This window comes from Corvus brachyrhynchos, unplaced genomic scaffold (genome assembly GCF_000691975.1).
Source record: "Corvus brachyrhynchos isolate BGI_N302 unplaced genomic scaffold, ASM69197v1 scaffold266, whole genome shotgun sequence".
Classification (NCBI taxonomy): domain Eukaryota; kingdom Metazoa; phylum Chordata; class Aves; order Passeriformes; family Corvidae; genus Corvus; species Corvus brachyrhynchos.
Window position 1 is genome coordinate 1,431,121 of NW_008238633.1, and position 22,617 is coordinate 1,453,737.

A 22,617-nucleotide genomic window follows, 5' to 3' on the forward strand; every position below is an offset into this window, starting at 1 on the left:
ACCTGGGGAGTTTGCAAAACTCAGCAGAAGGCTGGGCTGCCTGAATACCAGGCAGACACAGCAGTGAAATCCTAAACAACAGGGCCATTACCCTCCAGGTGTTACTGCTGGAGTTAATTTTTCAAGCAGCATTTTCACTGTATGGCACGTGCGTTGCCACAAAAAATTCCTGCTAAAAGAAACTTCTCCAGGTCCCCCCATTGTTACTCCTGCAGACAGCTCTAGGAATGCAGGTCCCAAGTTTGCAAGCACAAATGGGCTTTATTTAATGTAATTCTGTTGTCCCTGCTCAGAAATTCAATTTTGCTTTTGCAGTGTTCTGAAATTAATGAAGCCAGCTGAGCCTTGCTAGTCTGGCTATTTCCTCCTGGCTTTCAGGGTCATGTTTGGCCTTGGTGCCTAGACATTGCTTTTCTCCCAGATCGAAAATCTCTTTGAGATACTGTGATTATATTTTGGTTTGGAGAGCATGTGGTAAAAATGAGTGCTCAGGCACACTTCTGTGTGAGTGTCTGGGGCAAACAAGCTGTGCTTGGAGGACAGGTGATAGGAGATTTCCAACTTGGAGCTGGTTTCCATTCCCAATGCTGGGAGCGCTCTAGGGCCAGCAAGGGTCCAACACATTCCCAGCCTTGGGTCACTCGAGCCCCAAGCAAGGAAAGCTTTTTGTTTGTAAGAGCAGCATTAAGCACTGTTTAATTACTTTCTTGTCTAAATGGTTCATTAAAATATTTGGAACAAAATGTATGGAGTGAAAATGAGAAGCAGGAATTCCCATGGTATCCTTTAAGGCCCTTCCCTCTGAAAGCTGCCTCTCCCTAGCTGAGCAGTGCCAGTTCTTAAATGGTCTGTCCCACAGAAAGGCGTAACTTGAAGTGTATTTTCAGGTGGTGTTGCAATGACTGCTGTCAGCCGAGTGCTGCTTCCCCCTGCCCTGCCTACCCTTGCAATCCTGTGGAATCCTCTGGAGCGGGGCTGCTCCGCTGTCAGATCTACAGTCAGACAGGTCTGCTGGATTGGATCTGCTGAATGCAGCTGCCAGAGGCATTCCAGCTTCCCTGGGAGCCTCTGCCTGCGCTCCATCCCTGCTTTGTCACTGCAGAGCGTCCCAGGGAAGGGGACGATGGCGCGGCAGGGACGGCGTGGGAACATCGCTGCGTCCATCTGGCCACCGTGGCTGGCAGTGGTCCATGGCAGTGCCAAGGCCAGGGGACAGGAGGAAGGCAGGCACTGCCCTGCCTTTGGTGCCTGGCAGTGCCTGGAGTCACTCACACTGCACTAATTAATGCAGGCCAGGGCTGCACATCTGATAAACGGCGCTCCAGACAGAGCCACCTCCCTGCAGGGCTCCCGGCCACACATCCATCAGATTGCTCCCAGTTCTGAGAGGAGACCAAGCTCCTCATTAGTCTCTGCTCCATGATATTCAAATGAGAATTTCCCACAGCTTGTTCCTTCAGGGCCATTTGTTTGGGAGATCAGGCGAAGGAGTGGGACAGGAGCTGAACTGCCAGGCCCTGGGTCCCTTGAGCTCAGGGCACTTTGGGGTTTTCTGGGAATGTGTCCTCCCTGATGGCTTGGCAGATCTCTGACAAGGGATGTGAAGGAAGGATTTTCTTTGAATGGCTGGGTTATCATTTCCAGCTTTGTTTCTGAGGGGTGGGGTGTCCTGGCTGAGTACAATCCTTCTGTCACCTTCTTTTTGCCTCTTGGGATTGGATGCTTTGGGCTTTCCTTCCAAATGGAGCACTGAGACTGGGATTCATGGTGTGCCAGACCATCCTCAAGCAAGGGTAAAGATTTTCATTTGGTGAAGCTGCACTTTGGCGTCTAAAGAAATAATTTAGTCCTCCTTGGTATGCAAACACGTGGAGAATCACAGCACCAGCCTGCAGCAAGCAGGTTTCCCTTTCTTCCGTGAGCTGCCAGCTCCTAGGAAGAAACTGTGCCAAGCAGCAGCAATTATTCACTGAGCAATACCCCAGACAGGGTCTTAAATATTTAATGTATTATTCTGCATTCCTTCCCTCAGTGTGAGAGGGATGCAGTACCACAGTGCTGCGAGCACCGAGGCTCTGACAGAGCTCAGAGCTGCCTTTTCCCCTCACACCCCCTCTGAGCTGCTGTCTGCATACAGCATATCTTTGTACTCTGATGCTCCAAGTGAATCTCCCTTCTTAGCCAAAAGATGATATATTTAAGCAGTCTTTATTTGGGATCAAGCTGGGAGTTTGCTTCAACTGCAATTATTTCTTCTGTCACCGCTGTGCGTTTCCGTGCCAGAAGAATATCTTGGCTTTTCTCAAATTGGATCTTTTTCTGGCTGCTTGCACGATGTGTGCTTGTGCTGTGTGGTTATTTGTAGCCTCTGCCAGCAGTAAGAGAGGTAGTGCTGGGGTCTCCTCTGTCCTCTGGTGAACAGCTAATGAAGCAGTTGCAGCCGTCTGCACTGATGGGAAGGGACTTTCAGCATTATCCAGGCAAATTGAGCCCCGAGGACTGGAAGCTGCCCAAGGGACCCTGAGGAGGGGAGGCAGCTGGACTGAGCCATCAGTGTGGGCACTCCCCCAGGATTATCCACTCAGCCCAGTAAGAACCTCCTCAGAACTTTGCCCTCCATCAAGAGAGGTAAAACCAAGGCTGATGCAGGGACAGGGGCTGGGCTGTGGAGTGGCTGTCCCCATCCACCTGCCTGAGCAAGAGCACAGCTCTGGGTGGCTCTGCAGGCACAGGGACATCTCCCAAATGCCTCAGTGAAACACTGTCACCACTCCACACGGAGAGGCAGGAGCTGAAGGGTTCTGTAGCAGTCCCAGATCAAAACCACTCCTTGTCTGTCGTCTCAGCTGAGCAAAGCACCACTGCAGGTTGTCAGTCCTCCAGCGTTCATTGCCTACCTTCTCCATGTCACACAACATAAGGAGCTCCATCTCAGACTATTTCCAAAATAATCTTCAGTTATACTGCTTTTTGTAGTCACAAAAAAGTTTCTTTCATCACAAAAAAAGCAAAATAAACCAGAGCTTTGTATCATGGCTCAAGGTGCCAAGAGCCAGTTGTGTGTTCGCTTCAATCTGCTAAAACGTTGTGGAATAGGACCTTTCAGACACCCGATTGCTGGGAGTGCTCTCTGCTCACCACAGAGTGCCAACAGCAAGAGTCAGAGCCTGTGGCCTTGTTCTGTGCTCCAGGACAGAACTCTTGACTAGAAGTGTGCTTACAGTTTTTGTCTGTGGATAAAAGCCCACTGTCTGAATTTTAGACCAATGATTCCTTGGAAATATTTGTGTTTTCCCCTGCATGATGCACTGCAGAAGTGGGCTGGTCACAGTTCCTGTGCTGATGGACACAGATGGAGGCTCTAGGCAAGCTCCTCATCCAGGAGCTGTGGATATCCATACTTTGGATAATCCTTTAGCCTTGAAAGCAGTTGTTCTTACCAACAGTTACACACTTTCTTCAGGTTTCATGCTGACCACGTTAGCAGTAAGTAATCCCACCGTGTGCCCAGTTTAGTTACACTCCATGCCACCATTCCTCTGCCTTTTCCCTGAAATGTCAGGAATTTGCATGATGAGGAGATGTCCTTCAGCTGAGCCACGAGTGAAACTGGGGCACATCTCCTCCAGTCCCCACCTGGAAGGACCTTGCAAACCCCACGGAAACAAACTGGAGATACAAAACAGCCCCGGGGTGGTCTGGAGCATTCCCTGATGATTCCAGGCAGTTCTGCAGTTTGTGCTCTGTCTCAGCTCAGTTTTCACTCAAAGCCTTGGGCATAGTTCTGCAGTTAATGGCACTTTGGGAATTTTTTAAAATACCTCTATTAATACCAATGGAAATTATACATATATAGACAAGTCTGTTACATTTAACAATATCATTTTAATGGCTTCATCATTAGATAGTGTCTGTGCTTCTTTCTGGGCTACACTGAGCCAGTGGCCATTAGGAATAAACAGGATTGTCAGACCTTCCTGCTCACTTTCTTCACAGCAGCACAATATTTTATTTTCCTGTCCAGTTAATTTGTTAAAAAGCAAAACAAACCCAACAAACCACATTTTGAAGTAACCTAAATGAGATATATATTTTTATTATTCCTGAAGTGACCCTGTATGCAATGAGATATTTGGTTTGCTGCAGCTTTCATGACATTGTGTTCAGAATCTGGGTTATTTTTATGTTTTAAATTAACTTTCCATCTTTGAGCAGTTTGGAAAGAAACCAAAAGACTTAAATGGGATTTTAGCTGGAAAGAAAGAAGGGGAGTGATGATGTGATTATACTAAAGTTATTCTATAAATTCAGTAAGAATTAACCAACTTTTTGTACCCCAAATCTGGATCTTTTGGTAGAATTTAAACTTGGTTTCTCCTGGTTTTGCTGGGGATTTTTGTGGCCACTAAACGTTGGTTCTCATGTTGTCAGAACTCCTGAGGTTTTCCTCAATGCCAGGTTGAGTCTGTGGGTGGGTGGCCAGGTGAAAAGGCTGGCTGTGACAATTCTGGGGGTGTTGCCCTCCTTTGTAGGGCTTGTTTTCCATCCTTCTCCCCACTGTGATCTGTGTGGGGATCCATCTCATCCAGGGCATTTCTCCACATCAGCTCCAGAAGCTTTTCCTGTCTTTGACACTGTTTCTCCATCTGACGTTCACCTTAAAACCCCCCACATATAAGTTGCACCAGGGGAGGTCTAGGCTGAATATTAGGAAAAACTTCTTCACTGGAAGTGTTGACACGCAGTGGCACAGGCTGCCCAGGGCAGTGCTGGGATCAGCATCCCCGGGAGTGCTCAGAAAACATCCGGATGGGTGCTGAGGGACACGGTTTGATGGACCTGGCAGTGTCAGGGGAATGGTTGGACTCACCCTGGGGGTCTTTCCCAACCTTGATGAGCCTGTGATTTGTGACTCTTAAGAGGGGCATTTTTGCTGGGAGCCGTGCTTTTCCTGTGTGTATTTAGATACAGAAATACATGTGCCTCTCCTGACTGAGGGTTTGGGTGCTGGGGAGCTGCCTTGGGTGCCTGAGCTCAGGAAGGAAAACCGGGAATCGTGCTGAAGCTGTAATCCTGCTCCTTGGGATTGTGTCAGGAGTCCCCGAGGTCAGGAGTGCTCAGAGCCAGTGGGCACCACAGTCAAGGGTTGGGGGCTAATCACCGCTCATTAGCATCTCCTCTGTATGCACAGCGCATCCCTGCTGCACAACCACGGCGTCGGAGAAATATTTATTTATAGCACCGAGGGCCAAAACTGCTCAGAGCAGATTTTCCTGCAAGTCTGGGTTGAAAGCGAGGCAAAAAGCCGTGCTGAGTGAGCAGGCTGGCACCTCCACAGCACACGGAGGGACGCAGGAAACTTAATTAAAGTAAATGAAGCTCACCCTTTTCCGTTGTTAAACTAACACCAGCCACAAAGGCGGCATATGGGAGCCACCCCCGCAAAATTCATGGCTATTCACAAATCTTGAGCTGGTGAAGCAAACAAATTGCAGGGTGGCATAAGCTCCCCAAAGCTATTTTAAAGCTTTAGTTAAAAGCTATTTGTTCCTGCTGCTTTTACGGCCTCCTCCCTTCACACCACCCTGTTTATTTTTGTAAACAAAATTAGGAATCTTGGGATTCAAAGTAAAGATTTGCCATTGATTTATGAATGCCCGTGTAAATATAATTAATGCAGTTCTAATGTGAATTTTATGGACCTCCACAGACTGTACATGTTTATGGCTATGTGAGCAAAGGCTGATCTGTGGCCATTTGTGTAAGGGATGGAAATGGATAAGTGCAAGTAACCATTTAAAAATGATGGGGCCATGGCTGATGTTTTATTACAGATTGTGGGAAAACTGGCTTCTTCACCCTAAAAATGTAACTCTGTGTTATATATATATTATTGTAATAAACCTGGGGTCATGCTCAGTGAGAGCAAGGGTAATTAGTAACACCACACTGCATGTTAAATATTGCTGCTCAAAAATCAATGTACTCAGAGAACTTCCTCAGTGCTTACAATATCTCACCTGAACTTTGTGCTGCAATCGTTCTGCAGGACACCTTCACAGCTGCCTTTTTTGGGTAGAGAGCAGAAAGCCCCAGAGTGTAAAAGTCACTCACGTAGATACTTCTAGAATATTGAAAATTGATCAGGTTGTGACTAATTCAGACAAACATTTCTCTAATTCTCCTTTCTCTAATCTAGGAAAGGGCTGTTGGGTTTTTTGTTTGGGTACTTTTATTTACTCTCATGTTTAATGGCATGCTAAGTACTCTGAAATGTCAGTAAGAAGGAGAAAAATGTGAAGTCGTTGATGTTTAAGGACATAACATTTTTGAATAGTTTATGCTTTTATTTTGGTTTATTCTTTAATACTTTATAATTTTATTCTTTTGCTGTCACCTCAGGACTTCACTGGAAACAGGAAGCAGCATCTCAACTGACCCACTCAGGTACTGTAGCAATCATAGATGGTAGTTTTAGGTTTGAACTGACAGAAATGCCCTGCTCTGTATCAGCTGCACATCACACACCTTTATCTTGCAATGCACAGCCAGCAGAGGCACTGACCCAGTAGCTGGATTTTCCTAAGAGTGGATAATTTGCTCTTTTCCAGGATTTCCAACTTGAAATTCGGTTCTAGTTCAAACCCTGTGTTTGTTCTCTGAGGAGCACGGAGGGGAGGGACAGAGGGTGTGCTTGTGCACAACCCATCTCTCTCTCAGATTTTTATGACCTCGTGCTGACAATATTTGACCTGTCCCCCTGTCCTGGCAGGTCCGTGCTGCTCTGGGGAGCAGTTGTGTGGAGATGTCGCTCCTGCTTCTGCTGCTCAGCATTTTGATAAAAGCACCCACCCTTCAGAGAGCTCTGTCACAGGAGGCACTGCCAGAGCTGGGGTTTTACTTTGATCACTCCATTTAGAAAGAAATGCTTAGCCCTGTTAACACTGCATATCACATGGGTACCTTGCATCTTTTATTCTCATCCTTGCACGTTGAAAAGTGCATCAAAGGCACAGACTTCCTTTGATAAGGCTGGGGCAGAGTCCCTCCCTCTCCAACTGGCAGCTGTTTTGGTACAAGTCTTCCTTTGGAGATGTTCTGGGTTGAGGATGTGACTTTTTCCCACATGATGTCATTTTAGCCTTGCTTGAACAAAACGGTGGGAGCTGTTCTGCTTAACCTTATTCAAATCAAGGCCCCTCTGTAATTAATCTTCTATTATTATCCAGTGTAAAGTCTTCTGAAAGTGAAGCATTTGCCCTGTTACCATTTCCTAAGCAGCCACCCTCTCTGCTGTGATATTCCCTTTGTCCTCAGCACAGCAACACTGGGCCATGTTCAGTCCCCACTGTACTTCTGTCCCATTCCCAGTGTGATGGGAACACTGGGCCTTTGTCTGCCAGGACAATGCAGGGAACAATCCCAACTTCCCCTGGCTCTGCTCCTCTGCAAATTTATTTTAGTGAGAGCATCGTGATGCTGGTGTGTGATTTACCAGAGCCAGGTATTGCTGCCACCTTTATTGCAGGCTGGAAATAGATTTTATTACAATGTTCTTCCTCCCATTGAGTATTTTTTTCCATGGGAAGGTGTCAGTGAGGAACATGGAAGAATTAGATGCATGCAGTAAATCCTTTTGAATGTTGGGCTGAAATAGTATCTGGGAGTTACCAGATGAGGATGTAAAAATGCCACTCTTTAACTACAAATTGAATGATTTTGTGAAGTTTAAAAAATCTGGAGTGAAACAATTGCTGAGGAGACCCTGAAGAAAACTGTTCCGATTTTATCAGGTAAAACTGTGAATTTTTCTTAGCGTTAAACAGTTACTGAGGGAAGAGCATGTGACATCTGCTCCACTTCAGCAGCTCCAATAAGCCTGCTCTGGAGCTGTAATTAGACAGAATTAAGGCCATTATTTTTAAGTACAATGAAAGATAATAGAAGACTTCTTGTTAGTGGATGTGTTCTCATGAACCTGTTAGGCAAATTGGCCTTTGAACGACCCAGAAGATGGGATGTACCAATTAACATGGCCCCACCCTGTGTCCTGTCAAGTATTTCCTAGTCAGGGTACTCTTGTTGCATTTTGCTCACAAATTTCCTGTCCCCATCACAAGGCACATTTGCCCCCAGTGAACCAACCATTCTTCTAAATCTCAGTGCTGGGAAGAGTAAAGGTTAACGTGAAAAATTTGCTTATGTCCATTATAAAGAGGAAAATATGTAAAAATGGGCATAATTTATGTGTGTGTGTATTGGTTGGCACAATTTCTTTCATAGCCTGCACACTCTGGATATTTTGAGTTGGCCTCTGTCAGCTTTCAGCTGGCATCTGAAAATGTTTTGTTTCCTAATGTCTAAATCTTAATGTGGCCCTTCTGGAGGGTTGAATTGCCAGACCTGTTCCAAATGAGTTGGAAATGCAAATGTTTGAGCTTTGCAGATATTTGGGGCGGGTTTGTCAGCTTCTGTAGCAAATCGATCAGCCAGAGGTTGTGTGAGCTCAGGGAACAGATGTGCACAAAGGACAGTCAGGATGAAGAGAACAGCAAAGTTCTTCCTACCCTTCTCCATGGATACTTTGGCAGCTGAGTGGCTTAATCACCAAAAATAAAGGGTAGTATCAAATGATGGTTAGAATTCATCTGGGGGGGGAGTGCATAACTCTGAGAGCTGTCTGCAGCCAATAAACTCTGTTTTGAGTTTCTGGAAGGTTTCTAGGCAGCAGAGCTGCCCTTCAAGTCAACACGGAGGGGAAAGACCTTGACTGATGTCCTGACTCTCTGGGAATCTCTGCAGAGCTCGTCACCAGCACCTTGGGGTGTCCCCAGGCTGTCCCTGAGCCCGAGGGCTCCATATGAGCTCTTCCACCTGCCCTGGTGGGGCAGGGATGCTCCAGGGGTGGCACCCCGGAATGCCTGTGAGGGGCAGGGAGGGACATCTGGTTTGCCAGAGCCTTGAACATCAACACTTGCCTTATTCTTTGAACAGCTTGGGAATTTTCTCCCCAGCTTTGCTGTGGAGACCCCTTACTGCACTTCAGTGCCCTCACAGCACCCAGTGCACAGAGCTGTGTGTGCTGTGGTGTCCTGGGAGCAGCAAGGCCTTCAAACCTTCCAGGAAGAAGTTCAGCATCTCTCTGCTTGCCCAAACCCGTGGTTTATGCACCTGCTCTGCATTCCCCCACTTTTTAATGAGGTGTGTGCAGGGTATCCTGGATGAATATGGGATCCACACTCTGTGTGTCCCATGAAATTCCTGAACTCCACAACACACGGATGGCTACCATGAAATTTTTGTGTGTGGCCAGTCGAGTATTTCACCCTGGAGTCTTGAAAGACTCGGGGAAAACAATTTAACTACTGCAGTGTCTGTGTTCCAGCTAAGTTGGGGGATACACTGGTTTTCTGGGGAAGTGAAATATTTTTCAGGAATGTTCCTGGCATATCACTCTAGAAGTTTAACTCAGTAAATAACAGTAGGTCAATAGAAGTATTTTGTGAAAGGTTGTCACCAGACAAGTCAATTTTCCTGACCTGCCCAACTTTTGGAGCCAGTGCACCAGGAACTCCAGCAGGCACTAGCTTCATGCTGGGGTTATTTTACCCCTCACTTTTCCTTCAGCCTCAGAGCTCCAGGGCTTGGCAAGAAAACCACCCCTAAAAAAGGAGGTGGTGCAATGTTCGATTTCCACTTGGCCCTTTTTTTAGTGGCTGTTTTTGAAAGCCTTGTCAGAGGCTGAACTCTCAGTGACTGCAGAAATTCTCAGCAAACTGCTCACGGCTCCAGCGCTGGAGCTGCAGCACATCCAAAAATCCCTGCTTGTATTAGGCCTGGGAATTCTGAGTCAAAGGTTTCGGTAAATGCCTTTCTGAAAGAACCAGTTCTATATCCAGGGTGAGCGTGAGATGAAGCTTAATTTCCTTTGTTGTTTTCCTCTGGAAAGACAAGTGAAAATGAAGAACGTGTTGAGAGCGTGGGGCTTTTCATTTGCAAAAGTCCTAATTAGCATTTTCTCTGCATGCAGTGAGGGATAATGGGTGTTGGATGCTGTCAGGAAATCCATGGGTACATGGCTCCTATGCTCTGAGCCCACTGCTTAGAAACAGATAATTAAGGTGATAAATAGTTTGGGTTTTTTCTAGAAAGGATATGATGCTGAGAAAGAAATTGCTTTGCAATGTGAACAGACAAAGGATAAGTTTCCTGAAAAGTCTCATTTCAGGATCAAGACTTTGGCTGGCATCTCCTGAGCTTACTTGTCTTGGGCTGGGTTTGCCCTTTTCCCTTGATCCTGGGAATAGCTGCTCTTGGTTATGGGATGTAACCAGTTTTTTCTTTCTTTTTTTTCCTTCTTTTTTATCTCAGAATGTGAAAAAAATCAGACACAAGAATGTTACAACAGGGAAAACTCAATATCTTTTCTTCTTTCATTTTTTTTTTCTTGTGCCATTTTTTCGTGGAAACAAAGGAAAAATGATTTCCCATTACCTTCTTGGCATTACCAGACCCAAGGCAGGAGGCAGTGCCAGAAGGTTGGGGCTCACCAGCAGCCACTGGGTCTCCAGGGCCTTTCCTCAGTTCCTCTTTAGATAAAACTACCCTGGAGAACAGGGGAGGGATGAAAAGCAGGGATGAAAGATTTTCGATAAGGAAATCTAAATATCCTTACCATGATGGCATCAGTGACTTGAAAATTGCCAAGCTAATGAAGCCCAAGGGAATATGAGTCCAGGAAGAAAAACAGGCTTGGATTTGGGCAGCATTTCATATTGTTGGGGGGTGATGTTCCTTCTCAGAGATATCCCGTTGTGTTTGCTTGGGAGTCACCAGCTCTGGTGCTGGTCTGAAAGAAATCCCAGCAAATAAGTGCAGGCAGCACAAGGAAAGGGGTACTTGAAAGAGAATCTTCACAAGAAATTATTTTTAATAGCCCAAATCAAGCACTTTTTTTCCCTGCAAGTTTCTTTTCTCATGGTCTAGTCATTCCCACCACCTGCCCTGTCCTGTACAAGGTGTTTTTAGGGAAATACCACACAAAGTGTGACCCTGGTTAAGCATAACCCACTGATTTCTTTACTTCACTAAAGAAACTGCCAATTCTTACTCAAATATATTTATAATTTCATTTAATTAAACTTGCACAAAGCAGTTTTCTAAGAAGATGCAAGGCACTTCTGTAACTGCACGGTGACAGTGAGTAAAACCAGAACCCCTAAATATAGCTTCTATAGATCCCTAAATATAGCTTATTATCCAGGCACTTGGGGAACCAGATAGGTCCACATGGGAAAGAGCCTCAGATTGAGGCTTAGGGGTTTGGTTTTCTTTGCATATTTTAAAAACAGTGTTAAAATTCTTGTGGCTTTTTGGGGAGGGGATTGTGGGGGTGTTTTATGGTTTATTTGTTTGGTTGGGTTTTTTTGTTTGGTTGATTGTTTGCTGGTTTTGTTTTGAATGCTTGTCCAAGTGCCAGAGTGGTTTTGAAGTATTTCGTCAGCTCCTGCTTTTGGTTTTGTTGTTGTAACTGTTGAACCTTTAAGTTCCTCTATACCTGCCTGGCAGTGTTGCAAGCCATAGCCTGATGTTTCCTGTGAGTGAGAAACGAAACAGTACGTGGAACAGCCAAATCGTAGTCCAGTATGCTGGACATAAGCATTGGTTGGTCTCCACTACGGTTCCTCCCCCAGAGGGTGCTGGGCACTGCCCAGGCTCCCCAGGGAATGGTCCCGGCCCCGAGGCTGCCAGAGCTCCAGGAGCGTTTGGACAGCGCTGCCAGGGATGCCCAGGGTGGGGTTGTTGGGGGGGTCTGTGCAGGGCCAGGAGCTGGACTGATGGTCCTTGTGGGTTCCTTCCATCCCGGGATATGCACAGAATCCCAGACTAATTTGGGCTGGGAAGGACCTTAAAGCCCATCCAGTGCCACCCCTGCCATGGGCAGGGACACCTCCCACTGTCCCAGGCTGCTCCCAGCCCCAATGTCCAGCCTGGCCTTGGGCACTGCCAGGGATCCAGGGGCAGCCCCAGCTGCTCTGGGCACCCTGTGCCAGGGCCTGCCCACCCTCACAGGGAGGAAATCCCACCTAATCTCTAATCTAACTCTGCCCTGTGTGTTTCCATCCCAGGATTCTCACCATTTGCAGTTCACGGTGGGATAGAGAGGAAAGAAGAGGGAGGGGAGGGAGTTGGTAGAATTGGGCCATGGTAAAAGATAAGACATTTTTTAAAATTTGTGCTCCTGTCTTCTCAGAACAAAAGCAGTCCGCCTTTATCGTGCCCAGCAGAGGTTTCGATAGCAAACGCTGCTAATTCCGCAATCCCCCAGCCCCGCAGCTCCCAGCCCTGCCTGCGGCTCGGGGATGGCTCCGGAGCGGCTGCGGCTGCTGGGACCCCCGGAGGGGCTGTCCGTCCCCGCCGGCAGTCTGGCTGGCTGTCCGGCTGTCCGTCCGTCCGTCCGTGCCCGCGCCTCGGGGGCTGTCCCGCTGCCGCCCCGCGGTTCGGGGTTGGTTCATCCTCCCCCCCTGCGCTCCCTGGCAAAACGCGTCGGGAACAAGATAAGCACAATCTGGTGTGTGAGCGGGAGGGTCTGAGCTCCTGCCTTCTTTTTTTTCTTCTTCTTTTTTTTTTTTTTCCCCCCCCTCCTTCTCCCTTTTTCCGTTTTTTTTCCGCTCTTTTCCCCTCCCCGTCACGAGAAGCCCCCCGTTCCCGAGGTGCCGCAGACAATGGAGCCCGTGTGCTGGTACAGGAGGAGCTGATTAACAGAGGAGGCAAAAAAGGGAAAAGGGCAAACGCCGGCAGCCCCATGTGCTGAGATCACAGCTCGGCTGTGGGTACCGGGCAGCGGTGTCAGAGCCCACCGAGATAATTGCCTGCATTTTCCGAAGTCTGGGAGCTCTAAGGATGCTTTCCAAGGGTCCATCAAAGCCCGCAGCTGGAATGTATCCACGCTGTTTGTCCAGAGGGCTTTCAGAATGGCCTAAAATAGCCGAAAGGAGAAGTGGGATTTCTGTGTAACACCAGTGATCCCGGTAGGACTGGGGACTTTGGGAGAGATAAACGGCGAGCGGGATCAAAGAGCGCCCATGAATTTGTGTCCTTTGAGCAGCTGCCTCTTTGTATGAGCGGGGGGCACTGGGGCTGCAGGTGCTGAGCCATGTGCGGGGCTGCCCGCCGGCTCCGCGCCGATCCCACAGCCCGGTGATGCAGCCACAGGGACACGAGGGTGCTGCTCTGCTTTTGAGTCATTCAGATCATAACAAAAAAGTCTTGTGTTGCTAAAAGCCCGCTGCAGACCACAGTCGCGGCAGCAGGAGTGCTGGAAAATGCTGAAGTTGAAGGCCTTCTGCTTGGATTACTGGCATTTTTTATGTCTCCAGCCTCTCCATGGTTTCTATAAAAGGTAAGAAAATGTTAACTCTGCAATGCTCCTCAGCACGGGGTGGCTGCACATGATGATGCCACCAGGGTTTTTCCTCGCTGTTCTGCTCCCTGGGAGAAGGGAGTGGTAGGCACTTAATGAGAACTTGTGACAAAGATTGTAAAGCTGCTTTTTTTTTTTTTTTAATTGCATTAATTATCAGCTGCTGTTGTCTCTGTGCATGCAGATGTGAAGGTGAGGGTGCTGTTTGGTTTTAACCTCTGCTTTAGGTCACATCACCCCAGCTAAGACTCAGTACTTTTCCTTCCCTGATATTTTATCCTCAGGCACAGGAGCTCATGCTGTGGTGTCCACACTGTACACAGCACTGGCAGATTAATTGAAATGTCATGGAAATTTATGTAATGCAGAGAAGACCCTTTATTTCCCTGAGATATTTAGTAATATAATAGTTCATCTTTCCTCTCCCTCCCAGCACAAAGTGCACATCAGAGTCATTCAGAGCAGTGGGCACTTCACTTAGGCAGGTCTGACACCCAGCTTAAATGATTGATGGTGAATGGTGATCCTAAAGAATAGGTCTGGGTGTCAGAGGCATTGAGCTTGCCTATTTAATGGAACAGCAAAATAAGCAATTCCATTTAACATGTCCCTGAACTTACCCTGATGCTTTTTAATTGAAACTTCGTTTTCCTTGCTCTTGATTTACGCTGCTGAGCAGAGGGAATTGGATGGGTTTGAATTTTCTGGGGGGAAAGTGGGGATCCCTTCACTGTGAACAAAACCCGTGCAATCCTCTAAAACAGGATTCCGTTCTTGTTATGTACACTTTCTGCTCTGGCTACCTATTGTCAGCCTACAGAAAGTGCTTTGTACTAAATGCTAATTGCAGTTGAATTTTTCATGCAGTGGCTGAAGGCTAGAAAAGGGAACTGTTCCAATCTTTTTCAAGGTTTCAGGGGTGCCCCGCACTTTCTGCATTGAGCAATATGGGACCCTCATCTGTGACCATTGGCTTGTGAAGTTTCAAAAGATAGCTTTATTCTCCACTTCTCGCAGCTTTTCACAGATTCCGCTGCCAAGCCAAAAAATTTCCAACCTAGTCCCAGCCCATTGTGATGTTTCCCTTGCTGAGAAACCATATAAAATAATAGAAATGTAGCCAGGCTGTTTTGACACAAATAAATACTAAACTCGAGCTTTCTGTCTTGGATTCCTGGCGAAATCCCAGCTTTGTGGCAAATGAATTACTGGGGAGTTATTCTACATCTCCTAATGGAAGCCTCTGCAACAGGGCTGCCCATTTATTTCCTCCCAGATAATTAATTTACTTGCCATCAAAACCTGGATGTGCTTGAGTCTTCTGTCTGCAGCGTGTTTGCATGAACAGCACTAAAACCAGGCCTTAAGCACTTCAATACCACACAGAGGCACTTTGTTCTCATCTTTTTGAGAAGAAAAGAAAATTGAAGGAAAGTTGCGACTTCCTCACGTTTGAAACAAAATAATTTCTTGGTCAAAGCACAAACAAGTGTGAAAAACAGGTGCTGCAGAATAACAAACCTTAAATGCAAGGAAGTTCATCTGAAAAAGAAGGAAAAAAACTTTCTGGAGGCTTTCAATTCCTTTTTATTAGTGATTGTAAATAGTTTAAAATGCTCTTGGAAAAGAGCCCAGGGGCAATGGGGAGGTTTTGTGTGTGCCCTGTGTATATATTTCCTATTTTTATGTATAAAATGAGGTAACAGATAACCAAAACAGGGCTTGGGTAACATTTCCATGGAGTGACTGTGCTCTTTCCTTCTGTGCACTGCCTGACCCTGGTTTTCAGCTGCAGTCAGTGCTCAGAGCTGTGGAAAGTGTTCCTGGTGGCTTTGGAAGCCGTGACTTGCTGCTCCATGGTGGGATGTCCAGCTCTGTTTTCCAGCTTTTGGTACTCAGGGAATTCTTGTGGGTTTGTGTCCAGGGCAGGGAAGGGAGCTGGGGAAGGGTCTGGAGCCCCAGGAGTGGCTGAGGGAGCTGGAAAGGGGCTCAGGCTGGAGCAAAGGAGGCTCAGGGGGGACCTTGTGGCTCTGCACAAGTCCCTGACAGGAGGGGGCAGCCGGGGGGGGTTTGGCTCTGCTCCCAGGGAACAGTGACAGGACAAGGAATGGCCTCAGGCTGTGCCAGGGGAGGGTCAGGTTGGATACTGGGAAAATTTCTTCATGGGAAGGGTTGTCAAGCATTGAAACAGGGCAGTGATGGAGTCCCCATCCCTGGGAATGTTCAGAAAACACAGGGATGTGGCACCTGGGGACATGGGTCAGGGGTGGCCTTGGCAGTGCTGGGGAAGGGTTGGACTCGATGATCTCAGGGGGCTTTTCCAGCCTTAATGATTCAGTGATTCTGGATCTGCTGCCTGGCCTGGACAATTCTGATTTTGGGGATCATTTTATCTTGCTCTGGGAGCCACTTCCATGGAAGTGAAATCCGTGGGCTTGAAGAGAATTCCATGCAGGGTGCGTTTGGTTTTGTGGTGGCCCCACTGCCCAGAGCTGTGGGGCTGGGAGAGATGGAGGACAAGGAAAATGAGCCATTCCCCCTCCCTGGCTGTGGCTGCAGTGCCAGCTGGGGCACTGCAAGGAAGCACTGAGCCTGGGTGATGGGACAAAGGAAAACTGGGACGGGTTTTCAAGTTTATTTATGTATACAGGGTAAAAATCCAGCTCCAAAATAGCAAGCTGGGCATGTGGCAGTCCTAAAGAAAGGCCAGGTAAGGGCAGACAGCACGTGTACAGAGAGAGCTGCTCTATGTTCTCTCAACACAGCAAGGGAAGGGGGAAATAGGGAAAAATCCACCAACCACAGTTTCAGTCCATTCCTTAAATTTGGCAGCACCTGCAATAACCAGGACTTTGCCCATCCCGTGTATATTCCCAAAACAAAGTTACTGCAAGGTAATGGTGCTGATGCCTCCAGTAATGTGTTTATAAACCAGCAGCCTGATGTATCCAAGTGTCAGCAAATTGCATAAAGCAAACTGGGAGGACTGGGGTAAAAACCTGCTCCAAGAAATGTCTGGTAATTCAGTGATTCACGAAAATGAGATTTCAGTGCTCTGTTGAGTGCATTTTGGTCAGAACCCCTCACTTGAGGGCTGGTTTTGGTACCCTCCAGATACAAACACGGAGGGTGCTGAGATGTGTTCTGTGCCAGGTTAAAGTGTAAGATGAGCAAATCACTGTCGGGTTTCTGTGGGCTTTGCAGGACGAACGTCTCATGCTTTACTCCCAGGATTATTACAAACCCATGTGACTTCAGTTTTAGCATGTGAAAGTGAAGATTTTCCCTAGCCAGGGGGGAAGCTTCGTGCTGTGCTGCTGCCAGCTGGTGTGTAATAGCCCAGGCTAGAAATTGTTGCCATTAGCATTGCATTAAAGATCAAGCAAAAGGTGAGGAGATGTGTGACTGGCACTGAGGGCAGCTGAAATCTGCAAATTTTTCCTCCCAGAATGTCTTCTCTCTTCTGGCTAAAACAAGAGAATTTCAAAAAACACGAAGTGCCAAGTTCATAAAGGCTGCTTTATTGGAATGCCTTGTTTGGCAAACAAAACCGTTTTCAAAATTATTTCTTGTCATTTTTAATTTTTCTTTCATCAGTTTGGTCTCCCTAAAGGAGGCACGAGTCCCTTCCAGAACAATTAGGGCCATTTGTAATGAGCCACCCCAATGGAATAAGCCAAGTGAGAGGGTGCCTGGTCCTTTGAAGCCAGGGATTAGCTGGAATTGTTCCTGCCACCCTTCAGCTGGGACTCACAGTGCCAGCACCGTGCTTCAGGATAGGTTGAATCATGTGCTTAAGCCCATCTCTGGGCAAAATGGGTCTGTATTTTGGTATATGATTCATTCCCATGAGGATGTTTCAATGTTGATTAAAAATGGAAATGCTTTCATGAGTTGGCTTGTTAGGAGCAGCTTATTGCTGCCACCCTGGAATATCAGAGTCTCTGAGTGTCAGAAGCTACTTACAGCCACTCTGAGATTGCACTCTGCAGGGCACCTGCAGCTCTGTGCTCATCCTCTTTCCCACTCTCTTATCCTAGAAAAATGTGTAGCATTTGAAGCCATGAAAGGAATTGCCAGCCTTAATTTAGATGCTGTTTCAAAGACAGCACACGGGCTTGAAATGATCCGTGTCAGGGCTGTCCTTCAGGTTAACTCTTTGTTAAAAAGAATGCGTTTTGAGAGGCTTTGTTCCTCATTTCTGGTGTCAGCAGCATGGACTCTGCTCTGGGGTTGTGTGAGGTGCCTTGGGATGCCTTGGGAAACTGGCACAGAGGGAAAGGCAGCATAAAAGAAGGTGTAAAGAGCTCCCTGGTCATGTGTCCCTACATAATTAAATCCGTCATTTAAAAACAGGTTTAATAAAGGGGGACAAACCTGTATACAATTCTGTCATCCCGTATTCCTGGAGGTGATGGCTGTATGCTAACTACAAACCTCAGGAGCAGGGAGTAGGGGAAAAAATCCTTGAAGTTCTGGTTGCTGAGGGCCGGGAACTGCTTTTGCACAGTGCTGGACAGTGATGTCAGTGGGTTTGTGTATCTTCGTGCTGTCACTTAAACTCTGAGCTCCTTCTCGGCATCTTAAACCAAACAAAAGCAAAGTGGGTGGGGAAAATTACTGGAGCTTTGCCTTGAACTTGCGTTTGGAGTTCACCATATATGTTGTTAGAAACAAATAGTTTGCTTTCACTTGACAGTGACTTCATCCAGAGCAGGGCTGAGTCATGTGCCTGTGGAGCAGCTCCGTCTCCAGAGGATCCTTTGGCGAGGTTGCTGCAGCTGCAGAGCAGCTGAGAGCTTCCCCCACCTCCCAAATCCACCCCCTCTGGAAGCACAGCCTGCAAACAGCACTCCTTGCAGTATTCCCACAGTCAGCAGAAAAATGATTAAGAGCAAACCCTCAAATAAATGCACAAAGTAGCAAAATGCCTTAAAAGCCATCAGAGGATTTCTCTGTGCTCGGGGAAGTGATTCCAAGTTGGGAAATTTAAATGAAAATACACCAAATACCTGCTAATCTGGTGGTAGCCTTCCTGGTAATGTCATTAATGGTTCTCTGTGTCTGAAGGAGACTTTGTGCAGGTTTCATTGCTCTCGTGCCTGAAATTCACGCTTCTGGTTTGCCTTCCCAGGCTGCTCTTCCTCCCTGCCTGGGGGACACACATCCCATGGGATCCCTTCGCTTCCCATGCCCTGGTTTCACCGAGTGTGCGGTGGGATTTGGGCACGGATCTGTGGGGCTATGATGCCTCTCCCTGTACCAGTGCTGGCACTGGGCTGAACTGGGTTCCAGACCACACAGTTCTTTGTGTGTGTCCCTGCCTTCCTCCTGCCTCTCCCCTGCTTTTTCCCGGCCTTTCCCCCCCTTCCCCCTGCTTTTCCCCTGCCTTTTCCCACCTCTCCCCTGCCTTTTCCCTCTCTGCCTTTCCCCTCCCTTTCTCCTGCTTTTTCCCACCTTTTCCTTGCCTTTCCCCACCTTTCCCCTGCCCTTCCCCTGCCTCTCTGCAGTCTTCATTTCATCAATTCTCCAAGATTCCTGAAACTTTCCTTTTCTCCACCCCCTTCCCTCTCACCCAGGAACCATCTGTGAGCCCTCAGGTTCTCCCTTCTCCACACTTGAACAGATTTTAACCTTCCACAGACAGCTTTGAAGGCTGATGTTGGGTTCTTTTGGAACTGGGGTGCCTGTGCTGGGGGTTCCTGCCCTTTAGCTGCATCCCTGGAGCACACAGAGTTTGCCAGGCTTTTCTTTCCCCCTCCAGTCTCTCCTGTAGTTGGATGCAGCCGACGGGCAGCCCCTGGAGCAGTCACATTTTAATTGTGCCTCTGGCTCCGTGCCCTGCAGAGGGGAATTGGAAGCTTTCTGAGTTCCCTTTGATCGTGGTCCAAGACTGAGTCACAGCACAGGGAGCCTGGGAGCCCGGTGGTGGCCTGGAGACGTCCCAGGAGTCTCTCAGAAGCTGCAGCTGGGAGGGTGCTGGAGGGGCTCTGCCAAGGATCCCAAACTCTCCAGCCTTTTTGGGGTGAGGGGAGATGCCCTTTATCAAAATGCCAAGTCCGAGGCTGGCTCTGTTCCCCAGAAGGACTGGCGTGTGTGTCACTGCTGTCAGCTCCCAGGAAACGCCGCGGTTTGTATTTCCTCAGGAATGTTTGTGAAAAATCAGCGAAGGAAGTTTCAAAGGGAACGGAAGAGAATGCACTGAAGGCTGGGGAAAAAATATGGTGTAGGTATTTTATGAAAACCTCCTAAGTCAAAATGTTGGCTTGTTGAAGGTTTAAAGGTGCCCCAAGCTGTCCAAAAAGCCAGAATGCTTTTCTAGCTAGAAATTTAAACTTCATCTATTTGTACGACTCCTTGCAATCCTTAATTGGTAATAGCTGTTGTGTAAGGGGAATGCTACCTAAGTTAAAAATAGGTCTGGGACTGCACTGACAACCCAAACCAGGCTGGGCCCAGCAGTCACATTTTCCTTTTGTCGAATGACCTACAAATGTAATGAACACCAGAACAGAAATGCTGTCAAATCCTGGTCTGGGACCATTTCATTGTGGTGGAAACTTCAGAAAAACAGGCAAATTGTGTTCCTCACCCTTGAGGGCTGCAGCAGGGCAGATTCCCTGTGGCAGGGATGTTGAGCTGAGCTCACTTAGGCTGGGCCTGGGCACGGGGACAGCACTCAGATCTCCTCACACGCTGTGTGTGAGGGGATGCAGCCATCCAGAGCATGCAGCTTTATCCAAAACCAAATCAGATCCCATGTCCTGGGTGCTGCTTTTCTCTGGGCTCCTCTCCCTTCCTGTACCCATCAAGCACTCTGCTTATCATCCTGCAGGCTCTGCTGCCAAACAGGAATGGATCTCCAGAGGGGGGAGAGTAATGGAGTGTGAGACTCCAAATTAAGCCCTGCCTTTCTAATAATAGCATTTAAAAGTAACACACCACCTACAACTTGTAAAGGAACCTCAGCTCCAGCCTTTTTAAATACTTAGAGAGATTTATGTCCCTTGTGGTATCTTTGCCTGCAGCAGCTTTGTTTCCAGTGTGAAAATTAGAAAATAGATTAAAAGCCTCCCGTTCCTCAGAAATGGCCTCAAGCTGTGCCAGGGGAGGTTTAAGTTGGATATTAGGAGAAAATTCCTTCAGTGAAGGGGTGATCAGGCTGCCAGGGCAGTGGTGGGGTCACCATCCCTGGAGGGATTTTGAAGATGTGTGGGTGTGGCACTTGGGGACACGGATGAGTGGTGGCCTTGGCAGGGCTGGGGAATGGTCGGACCCGATGATCTTCAGGGGCTTTTCCAACCTGAATGATTTCAGTGATTCTCTTCTGCCTTTCCCTCCCTCCCCACCCCCAACATTGGGGTTTTTAGCGATTACAAACTGCTCTTCATCACATAGTGTGCTGTAGCTGTTATGGGTTCCCTCAGGAATCAAAAACATTGGGAGAATCCCACTGTTTTTCCTAAAATGGGTGGCATGTGCTTCACCGTGGCCAAGTTGAGGGCTTTGACAAACCTGGTGGTTTTTCCCCCAGCATTTCTATGATATTGATTCTTCTAATTGTTTTCCCTGTCCTGCAGCAGCTCCCTGCTCCTGTGTCCAGTCAGCAGAACCAAAGCTGTGTGTGTGCCTTGGTGTGCCCAGGCTGCCTTGGTGCAAACTCTCCTGCATCAGCCTGTGCAGGCAGTGCTCCCCAGCAGCTGAGCAGAGCCTTCCAAAAAAGCTCAGGGGGACCCACCTTCAGCTGCCCCCACGGTGTGCTCAGCTCCCAAAAGCCACAGCAGTGTCTCTGAATTAGTGGTTGGGGCTGTTTGAACTAAAGATTTCCTCCTAGAAGAGAAGCAAGATGTTTTGCAAAGTTGAGAGTTGCTTTCCCTGTTTTACAGGCAGCAAAATGCAGGTCCAAGGCATCTAGTGTGGGCACTGGTGATGCTGGGTTTGGAAAAAACAGTCCTGAAGTGGGAAGAAATTTTGGAAGGAGGCAGAACTTCTCCTTGCACCTTCCTCTTGCAGGTTGGGAGGACTCAAGAGCTTGTTTTACTTGGGGCACTGCCGTGGGTCCAGACATGCAGGGCTGCAGAGAGGGAGAGCCGCTGCAGGTGCCTGCAAGCAGGGCAGAGCTAACAAAGGTTTCCAGGAGTCAAAAAAACCCAGCAAATAAGTAAATCTGTGCGGGGAGTTGCGCTCGGGGTGGCTGGGTGGGTGCAGTGATGTGCTGCGAATGGAATCTGCTGGTTTACTTCGAGGGGAAGAGATAAGTGATGCAGTTCTCATCCACACCCAGAGGGGAGGAACAGCCCAGGCAGGCAGCTCCAGAGAGCCCTCCTGAGTGCCCACGGGCTCCCAGCCTGGGTGCGTGTGGGACGGCGTTGTCACTGCAGCGGTGACAGTCACTTGTGATGGATGAAGAACACGGAAAATCCATAGCAAAGGCACCAGGTGGCCCCTGCAGTGCTGGGGCTCATCCTGGTTGTCCTAAAGGGAAAGCAAACAAGGCTTCAAAACAGTGAATCACTTGAGATGCAAATCTGTGCCTTGTTTGGGACATGGTGATGTCACTGGGGACCAAGGGGAGGGAAGTAAACAGCCGGAGAGAAGGGCTTCACTGTCTCATTGCTCCTGGAAAAGCTCCGCTGTTCCTCAATAAGATTTTTCTGGCTGCTAACAAACAGCTGATGTGTCCAGCTTCTCGTGGCCATGCCTCCTGTTACCTCCTAGGTAATGATATGCAGGAGGAGCTGTTTTTAGAGAAGGCAGCCCAGCATGAGAGACAGGATCAGGTTTGATTAATCACCAGTTCTTCACAGGAATCAGCAGCTATTCCCTGTTGGCACATCCAGCCAGGCCCTGACCTCCCCTGGCTCTGCAGGACACTGTGCGGTTGAACATTCCCCTCAAATATCATCTCAAGGAGCATCTCACAGCAATCCCTACTTCATATTTGCAGCAGAATAAACAGCACTTACTTACAGCAGAGATTTAATCACAGAACTGAAATATGAGTTATATTAGCTCATTATGTCATTTGCATAGTGTGCAGCATTTTCTGGGTGTGTTTTAAGTGATATGTATTTCCTTGATAATAATAATAATAATAATAATAATAATAATAAATTATGTAATATTCCCTGCTTGCTTAGAGGAGAGCTACCTGGGTTTGTCTGGGTCTCTTAGGGAATCTGTGGACAAACTCA

The 22,617-nt window shown here is 47.8% G+C and overlaps 1 protein-coding gene across 3 annotated transcripts in view; it reads left to right on the forward strand.

The window, feature by feature from the left end:
* The window catches only part of IQSEC1 (IQ motif and Sec7 domain 1), a 165,308-nt gene that overhangs the window by 21,175 nt on the left and 121,516 nt on the right, over positions 1-22,617 (forward strand). For all 3 annotated transcript variants that reach the window (XM_017737299.1, XM_017737300.1, XM_017737301.1), the window contains exon 3: positions 6,403-6,447. In XM_017737299.1, the coding sequence (XP_017592788.1) occupies positions 6,403-6,447 (45 nt within the window). The remainder of the gene's footprint in view (positions 1-6,402; positions 6,448-22,617) is intronic.